Here is a 10,722-nt window from a genome sequence, read left to right as displayed (position 1 = left end):
ATGTCGTGTTGGTCAGTAGTAACAATTAAGATAAGCTCATAACTCGTTCACTCAGTCACCTGAGACTGTTTAAGCAAAATCATTATCTCAAAAGCTATTTACAATGATTAAACTAAGGCCATAATTAAATGAAATGAAAAACAAAAAATATAGGATGTGACAGGTTTTAAAAGTAGCCACTAGTATAATCAGGGAGGATAGGATTCTTGGCAGTCACGGTGGAATGGCCACCCAACGCGCATACAAAAAGAAACAAAGATTATTCTTCTATGTTTTAAAATTCTATTCGATTCATTACTTGATCTCCAAAAATAACACTCTAGTAGTAGTAGTACCTTCTTCCCCAAGGGATTCAATTTTTTATTCTTCATTTACTAGCTTTAATTCCATTGTGTGAAACTAGAAAATTAGAAATCATGAAACGTGACCTGTTTGAACTCCTCTTCATACAAAATCATCAATTTCCTCGAAATTACTTTGCTATCCCAAAGCATGTATAGTCCCCTGCCTCCTGAAAAATTATAAACCAACAAAGACACATCACATTGGAACTTTCCTAGAACAAGCTCATTTTTATTGTTAACCTCTTTAGTTTGTTCCTCCATGCTTACTTTTACATGGAAAATTAACTCTTCTTTTGTACAATTTTCCTTCTTCTTTATTTCGAATACTTTTCTTCCAAAGACATAAAAAAAAGACAAAACCAAAGGGAAAGAAAGATGTATACTACTCTTCCAAAGGAGACATCAACCTATAAATGACTTAGAACAGAAGGGGAGGGTGTTGCAAAACTTGTTTGTCTCTCAAATTAAAATGGACATAAATCACCAAAATATATGAGAGGTCATAAAATCTTCAGTCTATAATTGACACAACATGACATATGTTACGGTTTGTGTCATAGAAAACTAACACAAAATGGTTGTAGTAATCTAGCAGACATAGCTATGATAGTTTTGTTAAATTGCGAAATCCATCTTGAGAATATTAAAAGGAAAATGTCCGGTAGAGTGAGAAAGGAAAATAAAAGAGGGAAGTAATATGCGAGATAAGAAAATATGTGAAGTGTTTGTACTTTGGACTTTGGAGGTGTCTACAGTGGCATGGATCGTCACATGAGTTTTTACCTTCTATAGCAGGTAATATGACTTGGAAAATTGAAAATTGTTTCATACATTAAGTCCTTGTGAAATCTAAAATTACAATAAAAGTCTCATCTCTTCTTCCTCAAACTTCATACCTCCATAACTATCAAACCTTCAAACTCCACCCTTCCATCACCACCATATTTTCCGGCTACCACTTTTTCCGGGCTCAGTGCTACCATTGCATCCTATAAAATCTATAATTCTGTTTAGTTTCTATTAAACATTTATTCAGTTTTGGGCTCGATAAAATATAAAATTTTACGTTATTTTAATCACTCTTTCATACCTAACGAGGAATGAATTCTGCATGATTTTGTATTTTTTAAAATTAAAAATACAGAAAATTTTTATATGGACTAAAATCAAAATGTGTTACTTTTATAAGAACGGAAAACATATTTAACTCTAAAGCAAAAAACATTTCACAAAAGATTATGAAGTGATTTTGAAGCATAAAAACTTGCAGCTCACAATTAGGATATATATATATATATATATATATATATATATATATTAAATTTTAAAAAGTAATAAATTATTTTTCAATTATATAATTTTACATGTGTTGCCTCACAACTTATAATTTATGAAGCTGTCACTGCAAGTGAGAATTATATGTAACAACATTTGAGAAAAAGTGAAACATAAAGCCATTCAGAGTGGTATTTACTATTTACTATTTACTATTTAAACTTGCCAAATTACTAAGGACATAAATCCTGTGCATCTGATTTTGCTTAGATAAAAGTACCAACAAGCTGAAAGTGGTACTAAGATGAAGAAGCACTTGTGTGCAATGCTACTAAGGAAGCATATTGACCTCCCTGATGGAGTAATGCTTCATGCTTTCCCTTCTCTGCTATAACACCATTCTTAACCACTGCAATTAAATCTGCACCCTTAATAGTAGATAACCTATGAGCCACTACTATTGTGGTTCGGTCTACCATAACACGGTCAAGTGCATCCTGAACCACTTTTTCAGACTCGGCATCAAGTGCACTGGTGGCTTCATCTAGTAATAATATCTTTGGATTCTTCACAATAGCTCGCGCAATTGCCACCCGCTGCTTCTGTCCCCCAGATAATTGAACTCCTCGCTCCCCGACTATCGTGTCATAACCCTGCATATATAGTACAATGATCTCAAGAATTTAGACCTGTATTCATATCATATGGTGTCTAAATAACTAATTCAGAAGTTTAAAGATGGACACTAGTTAAACTAGTGTTTAATCAAGAATTTGTAGATAGTGCACACTGCAATTTACCTTCTGCAAACCACTAATGAAATTGTGGGCATTTGCTAGTTCTGCTGCAGCTATGATTTCTGCTTCTGTTGCATCTCCTCCTTTTCCATATGCAATGTTAGCTCTAATAGTTTCATTAAACAGTACTGGCTCTTGGCTTACCAGGCCCATCTGCTGTCTTAGCCATTTCACTTGCAGTCTTTGGATTTCTTTTCCATCCAGTGTAATGTTTCCCGAGTCCGGGTCATAAAATCTTTGTAGTAGTGAGATCACTGTTGATTTTCCACTTCCACTTTCTCCAACCAGTGCAACAGTCTGATTTTTATCAATATGATCAAGAAGTTAGTTCTTTCTTAATGAATAACAATATAGAGTAGTCTACAGGAAAAGACATACAAAAAACAACAAAAGTCTTATCCCACTAAGTGAGGTCGGTTGTATGGTGGATTACTTGATCCATATTAAAGATATGGCCATGTTTACATTGGCTCCAGGAAAAGAATACAAATTAGAAAATTACCTTGCCACTGTGAATGGTCAAGCAAAGATCTTTGAATATTTGAACATCAGGTCTGGTAGGATACTTGAAACTAACATGGTTTAAAACAATTTCTCCATTGACTTCTTCCAATGTCATGCCAGATTCATCACTAGCATCTATTTGTGACTTTCTATCAAGAATAGAAAATATTGAAGCAGCAGCACCTTTTGTATTATTAGAATCTGGAGCCAAGGAGCTATATTGAGAGACTCCCAAAGCTGACATGCTGAGAGCAAAAAAGACCTGAAAATATAGAAAGACAATCAAAGCTAGAAGAAACTGGAAACCTTATGGTGAATACTAGAAAACTAGTACAATGTCTGAAATGGTGAACAAACACATAGAGTAACTTACTCGGAAAACATCTGAGAATGTTGATTTTCCATCCTCTACAAGACGAGCTCCAGCATAAAAACTGCATGCATAAACTGCATACAACACCAAAAATGATAACCCAAAACTAATTCCACTTATTATCCCTCGCCTTATGCCAGTCTTAATTGGTCCCTCACATCTTTCCTGGTATAATTTCATCACCTTCTCTTCAGCACAGAAAGAAGCAACAGTTCTTATACTCCCAACAGCATCATTTGCCACTTGACTCGCATCTTCATACAATTTCTGTTTGGAAAAAAGAATCATAATATATAGTGAAATCGAAAAATGCTCATGCTCATCAAGCTTGCAATAATGTTGGCTCATGCTCATCAATTAATTTTCATCTCTTCTTTGTGTGATGTGAAAAAAAATTCAGAGAAATTGATATATTTTAAAGGTTAACTCTGCCTATACTGGGTAATAGCCAGTTCTAAGCCCGGATAAAGGAGGAAGATAGTGTTAGGTCTGCGGCTGCCGACGTAAAACTGGAAGAATATGGATCAAGTGATTAATATAACCGACCTCACTTAGTGAATAAAGCTTTTGTTGTTGTTGTTTCCTATTATTAAGTTCATTACTCTACTTCACCCCATGTTGAAAACAGCATTCATTCACAATATTAGCTGGTTGTTTAATGGTAGTCAAGAACAAACCTTTGCATCTGCACTGAACCCTTGCAAGAACTTCAGTTGCAAATATCCATTTAATCCTAACAGAGGCACCAAAGCGAGGATTATAAGAGCAAGTTGCCAGCAGGCTACAAAAGCAATTACCAAGCCAGTTATTGCAGTAGCAATGTGTTGAACCAGCAAACCAAGTGCATCCCCAACCAAACCTCGAACAGAAGCTGCATCAGTAGAGAGCCTTGCTCCTAGTGCTCCACTTGAATGGTCAGCTTCATCAAACCAGCTTATTTCCATGTGAACTATTTTCTCAAAGCACATTTTTCTGACCCTTTTGATCAACTTACCGCCAGCAACACCAAAAAAGTAGGACCTACATGGAATAATGAGGAAGGACACCAAACCAAGTGCAACAAACACCAGTGCCCACACTTTTGAATCTTTTCGAAGTTCATCAGCTGGCTCATAGAAAATACTTATCATTTTGGAAAGTAAGAGACCAAAAATAGGTAATAATGCTCCATTCACCACTGCAGTTATAGTCCCTAGCAGTAAGACTGGAATTTCAGGCTTGTTTAAATAAGCGAGGCGATAAAGAGGCACTTTTGGTGAAGACACTGTTGAAGGAGGAGCTTTAGGTCCTCCACTTGTAGGTTCTGAGAACGAGTGACGACCACTGTTTCCAACTCCAGATGATCTTTGGCTTATAGATGCTGAGGAAGAAGATCTTTGACTTGATTGTTTTCCACCAAGCACTATACTTTTTGGCTTATCTGCATCATTTGCAACATTCTGTTCTGATCCCTTCATTTGTTGCAGTCTAATAAGCTGGCTGTAGGCTCCATCAGGATCCTTGGTGAGATCAGCATGTGAACCTGATCAATTGAAAAACATAAGAATTCAATAAGGAATATACACAATTCATGCCTTTGGAGAAATTAGGTTGCTATTACAAGTTACAACATTTGTCTACCTCTTTCAACAATTTTTCCTTGATGAATAACAGCAATGGTATCAGCATTTCTTATAGTGCTTAAACGATGGGCTACAATGACAGTTGTTCGGTTTATCATTATTCTGTCCAAAGCTTCTTGTACAATTCTCTCCGATTCAGCATCAAGAGCACTTGTAGCTTCATCCAGAAGTAGGATTCTTGGGTCTTTCAGAATTGCTCTAGCTATTGCAACTCTCTGCTTTTGACCCCCAGATAGCTGAGTTCCATGTTCACCAACCATTGTATCTAGTCCCTAAGATCATAATTTATAATTGTCTCATATTGTTGTGGTAAAAAGACGATTCAGTAGGAGAATAAAATATGTTTTTTCTTGTTTTTGTCCAATAAGACCATGCTGACAAAGTTAATCCAGAACTCAGGAAGATAACATTTCGAACTTTTAAGCAAAGATTTCACAATGCAATCTCTACATTTAAATTAAGATTTTTAGAGGTCACCTGAGGAAGTTTATCAATGAATTTGGCAGCATTAGCAAGTTCTGCTGCTGCTCTGATTTCTTCATCAGTTGCACCATCCTTTCCATAGGCAATATTTTCCTTAATGCTACAAGTAAAGAGAACTGGTTCCTGGCTGACTAGGCCTATTTTCTGTCTGATCCATTTCAGTTGAAATTCTCTAAGATTGACACCATCTATAAGAACTTCACCGGTCTGTGGATCATAGAATCTCTCTATCAAACTAACTACTGTGGATTTCCCACTCCCACTTTGCCCTACCAAAGCTGCAGTAGTACCACTTGGTATCGAAAGTGAAAATCCATTGAATATCAGTTCATCTGGTCTTGTAGGATAACTAAAACAAACCTCCCTGAGTTCTATATCTCCATGAATGTCATCAAGCTTCCTCCCGTTAGCATCATAAGCATCAATTTCAGGCTTTCTTTTAATTGTTTCAAACATCTTAAAGGCTGCAGCTTGTCCAGCAGCAAAAGCACTCAATATTGGAGATGCCTGCCCTAGAGACCTGAGATTGGAAATGGAAATATAGTTAGCCAGAAAAAACATGTTCATGTCTTAAGATTTGTTGGATACAACAAGAGCCTTATCTCACTAAGTGAGATCGGCTATATGGATCAGTTAAGATTCCTCGGATAAGGGGAATAAAATAATTTTAGATATTATGGGCTCATATCAAGAAAGAAAAAAGGAACAAACAACTTACGAGGATCCAATCAATACAGAAAAAATTACAGTCACGACTTCTCCTCCGTTATATCCTTTCTCTATTATCATCTTCCCACCAAACCATACAGACAATCCATAACTGGAGATACCCACAAAATAGTTTGCACCAAACCCCACACCAGAAGCTAGTGCCTCTTGAACTAAACTCTTGTAAGCTTTAGTTAAGAATTGATTATATTTAGCTATAGCTTGCTTCTCACCAGTGAATGATGCCACCTGCATTGAGAAAATGGAAGAGATTTATATATTCTGAAACAGAAGAAATGAAAAATATAGGACTAGGAGTTCATTCTGCCAGTGTGCATACAGTTCGTATAGAACCTAATGTCTGCTCTACAACATTTGCTGCTGTAGAATAAGCTGCTTGTCCAATGGATGATGCTTTTGAAATAACCTTGCTCATTGTAGCACCTGACAAGGCAATAAGTGGAATAATTGATAGCATGACAAGAGTTAGAAGCCATCCCTTAGTGAATGCTACAACAAAACCCGCAATGAAAGTTGCCACTAGCGATAAGAACTGTCCAACCTGAAAAGGAAAAAAAAATTTACACCAAATCATCTTAAATGGTGACACTACAAGAGCACTAGTAATTGCCGACGACTTTTTATCCCCAGCCAATGACTTACGACGACTCAATACCGACAGATTTTTTTGCCATTGGTAAAATTGCTTTATCAACAATTTTGAGATTTTAACATGCGCTTTTCTTGTAGTGTTGTGATTTAGGACTTGTGGATAGGTAATACCTTCTCACCTATGGCTTCTTGAATAAGAGCAGTATCGCCTGACATCCTTCCAACAACCTCTCCGGTATTAGTTTCTGTATCAAAGAAGCTCACATCTTGTCTCAGAATATTTTGAAGGTATAAGCCTCTAATTCTTGCAGCTTGTCTCTCCCCACTGATCATCCAGCAAGTCGATTCTGGTACATAGCAAACAGAGTTCTTAATGAGCCAGACCAATTGATTAGATAGTAAGAACAAACCAAGAATCTTGTATACTTACGCAAAAGTGATGCAATGAAGGTGCCGGCTCCTAAGTATACAAATTTCAGAGACACCTGAACACAATGAGTCCTTATTAAGTGTTAAGCTAGGAATTTCAGGTCCTAAAAATTCAGTTCAAACTAATATTGATGTAGTCAATGCCATGGTTCAATCTAATATAATATGTTTGAATCAGCTTCTCTTTCATCATAATCAATTTTGTGTGAAGTCTTACTACTAAGTACTAACAGAAGTTTTTCCTCTGAATTCATTTTAGGCTTCAGAATCAATTGTAGAATGATTTCCAAACATGCACTAAGTGGTTTGCCTATTCATTTTATACCAGAAGAACCTGCCTCTTGAGGTTAAAATTTCACAAAAATTGATTACTGAAGAGTAGGAAATTACCTTGGAAACTTCATCAACAACTTCTTTGGAGTTTGTGGTGCTTCCAAATGCATTGATCATATTTCCAAATATCAAAGTCATTACGGGCATGGAGATTCCATTCCCAATAGCACCAAAAGTACCCAGAAACATCAATAATTGATCAAAAGGATCAGCAAATGAGAAGAGCTTGTACAAGGGCACTGTGTTGGTGATTTCATCTTTGGTGTCACTCTTCTTTGAAGATTGCTTGCTATCAGGATCAACAGCTGGTTGAAGACTCACAGTTTCTCTATTCAAACTGCCATCCCCTGCCATTTCTTTGGAGTCAAGACTCCTCAAACAGCTGCAAGAAAAGCATTCCAATGTGAAGAAGAAGAAGATGGCTTCATGAATCAACTAGTCAATAAAATGGCAACATGTTAAGTAAAATTAAAAGCATATCAGAGAGAAAAAAGAGAAATGAACCTTCTTTCTACTACCAAATGCAAAAGTAGTTTTGTTCCAACTTATGTAATAGGTTAATGAAATTGTTCAGTTCTCAATGATTTATATATGTAGTCAGTACTATACAGCAGCATTTGTCAGATAATTTCTATGTAGAAAGTGGAACTAGCATTGCATCCATACAAATTTCTTGACCCGTGAGTCAATCACTCAACCGTATTCATAGTCAATATTACTAGTATTCGTCTAATTGATTTATGTGGTGTTTGAATAACTTCATCATCATCCCAGCACTAAATTTTCAATTGTGGTTGACTCACTTGTAGTCAACTGTAGTAGTAAAATTATAACTTTACTAAAATAAAAAGTTTTCAGAAGACAAAAGAATATTTATTTGGTTAATTAAGAAAGTTTTATTCTGTTAATAAAGCACTTTCATATATCATCAATTCGTGAAGGTAGTTTTACTCCTGATGATGTCTTTGAATTGAGCAGAATGAAATCTTGGGAATGGTTGAGGCTAAATGTAGCAACTTCTTACATGGAACATTTGAGTGGCATAATGAGCCTATTTGCTGTCTTACAGATATGTAAGTATTGTTGGCCTAGATGGGGCTGAAGCTATAGTTTGACTTGTAGGATTTCTGGTTGCTATATTGGTAAAGGAAGAGAAATTTTTCAGGGGTATAATGATATGTTGGTCCTTGGGCTATTAGTTCTCGTTGGAAGTTGTGGGACAGGACTGCTTCTTCACTGTGATCCCACATTTAGTTTTGATCTATTCCCATGTGGCAATTCATGTGGTTTGGATTCATGTTGGTGATGGCTCTGGAGTTTTCCTTTGTTGGCAGAATTGGATTGTAATAGGAATGTCGTTTATGTGAGATAGCGGGTTCCATTTAATTTTGCAGCATTTGGTTGCGCTGCACGTGTACTTTGTGAAGGGATTGAAGGCATCATCTGTTGAATGCTACAATGGCTTGAAGGCAGGACGGCAGGAATTTTGATATTTTATCTATGTGTTTTTTTTATAGTCCTCCTTGGAGATTTCATATCGATTACTAAATTCATGTACTCTTTTTCCTTCACCGGATTTTTCCAGGGGTTTTTCCTGGTAAGGTTTTAATGAAGCATGTTTCTTTAATCTTTGCTGCTGTTATGTATAGTTACTACTTTAATTTTTTCTCCTCTCCTCTTTCTATTTGTATTGGGTTGAAGTACCCCTTGTGCTTCGTTTTAATATAATTCATATTGTTTACCAAAAAAAATCAAAAACATTTACTTCTAGAAGATTGTCTGTGTGGAAATAGAGGAAGGGCCACTTCACTTCCCCCCCTATCTACTAAGAAAAAATAGTAGAAAATAGGGGAAGAGGACAAATTCACGTGGGCCCTGCGTTCTTAATTTTCTCACCTGATGTGAATGAAGTGAAGAAAATTTGGTTATATCCAATGGTAGACTAGGAGCTAGCAACATAATCTTTTAAATACGTACATTTAATTGTTATTGATTTATTTTTTTAAATAGTTAATACATTTTCTCACCTTTTAAGAAATACATATACTTTTCAGAAAATAAATCAATCGAAATAATGAGTTTAAATGTGTTCTTACAAAAGTGTTATGTTGCATTTTCTCATTTTTATTGCGGAGAATGTCGGAAGCTCGTCTAGAACAAGAAAGAGAAAATAAGTATAAGGTTGTGGGGGGAAAGGGTGGTTCACTTGATAAGCTAAGAGAAATGAAGGAATTTGCAATGCGAAGGGTCAGGGTTCAAACTCCGACGAATGAACTAATTTACTAACAATTAACTACTAACATTTACCTATAAAATAATAATAAGCTTGTTATGTTAGTAATAATTAATTAGTAAAATTCTATTAATATCAATTAAAGAGGATATAAATTAAAAAAGCTAAACTCTATAATTTATCTAAAAAATTATATATATGAATATGATGGGAGAGGGTTTAAGCCACACTTACATGTTGGCGGATCATTATTCTTGGGAAAGAGGGTGTTATGGTCCATATTATTCCATATTTGAAAATTCATAACATTGACCTCTTGCCCTTCATGATTGATCAGCCCTCTTAATTTCTACAATTGAGAAATTTCGTAGCAATTACTACACCGAATGTCCGAAGCATGGTGTGGTCATCATCACATGTCATCTATCTTTAAAACTTTGAAAATGTGCATTCATCTCCTTAAAAAAGTGATCAGATTTCTGAGTCATTCTTCTACTTTAGAAAATGACAATCTACTTTAAAATATAAATTTTTCACACTAAAATATTTTATAATCATCATGTCTCCTCACATTTACTCTTTTCTTTTACTATCATCTCTCCAATTCCAACCACTTTAGCATTGTCTCTGTTGTCTCACCAATCCGGTGATTACCAGTTACAGCTAACATCTTCAAGAAAACCACTACTTATTACATGTAACTAAAACCTTGAGAGAGTAAGCCAGAGAGTGGCATTTAAATTTAACTAATCATTGAAAGGGGTCTAATTTGAAGAAGCACTTGTGTGCAATGCTACTAAAGAAGCATAGTGACCACCCTTTTGGAGTAATGTTTCATGCTTTCCTTTCTCTGCTATGACCCCATTCTTAACCACTGCAATTAAATCTGCACCCTTAATAGTGGATAACCTGTGAGCCACAACTATTGTGGTTCGCTCCACCATAACACGGTCAAGTGCATCCTGAACCACTTTTTCAGACTCGGCATCAAGTGCACTTGTGGCTTCAT

At 35.8% G+C, this 10,722-nt stretch overlaps 1 protein-coding gene across 1 annotated transcript; it reads right to left on the bottom strand.

Annotated features, from left to right (window-relative positions):
* Positions 1-1,655: 1,655 nt before the first annotated feature.
* Positions 1,656-8,175, bottom strand: LOC130711576 (ABC transporter B family member 11-like). Its single transcript, XM_057561254.1, has 13 exons — positions 7,985-8,175; positions 7,538-7,862; positions 7,149-7,203; positions 6,890-7,065; positions 6,447-6,668; positions 6,117-6,355; positions 5,393-5,918; positions 4,914-5,187; positions 3,971-4,815; positions 3,294-3,560; positions 2,919-3,182; positions 2,420-2,713; positions 1,656-2,272 (listed from the first exon to the last, which is right to left on the bottom strand). The coding sequence occupies exons 2-13, from the start codon at positions 7,832-7,834 to the stop codon at positions 1,919-1,921; spliced, it is 3,813 nt and encodes a 1,270-aa protein (XP_057417237.1). The 5' UTR covers positions 7,835-7,862; positions 7,985-8,175; the 3' UTR covers positions 1,656-1,918.
* Positions 8,176-10,722: the final 2,547 nt, after the last annotated feature.

Source organism: Lotus japonicus, chromosome 4 (genome assembly GCF_012489685.1).
Source record: "Lotus japonicus ecotype B-129 chromosome 4, LjGifu_v1.2".
Taxonomy (NCBI): Eukaryota; Viridiplantae; Streptophyta; class Magnoliopsida; order Fabales; family Fabaceae; genus Lotus; species Lotus japonicus.
This window is presented reverse-complemented; position numbering and strand designations above follow the sequence as displayed.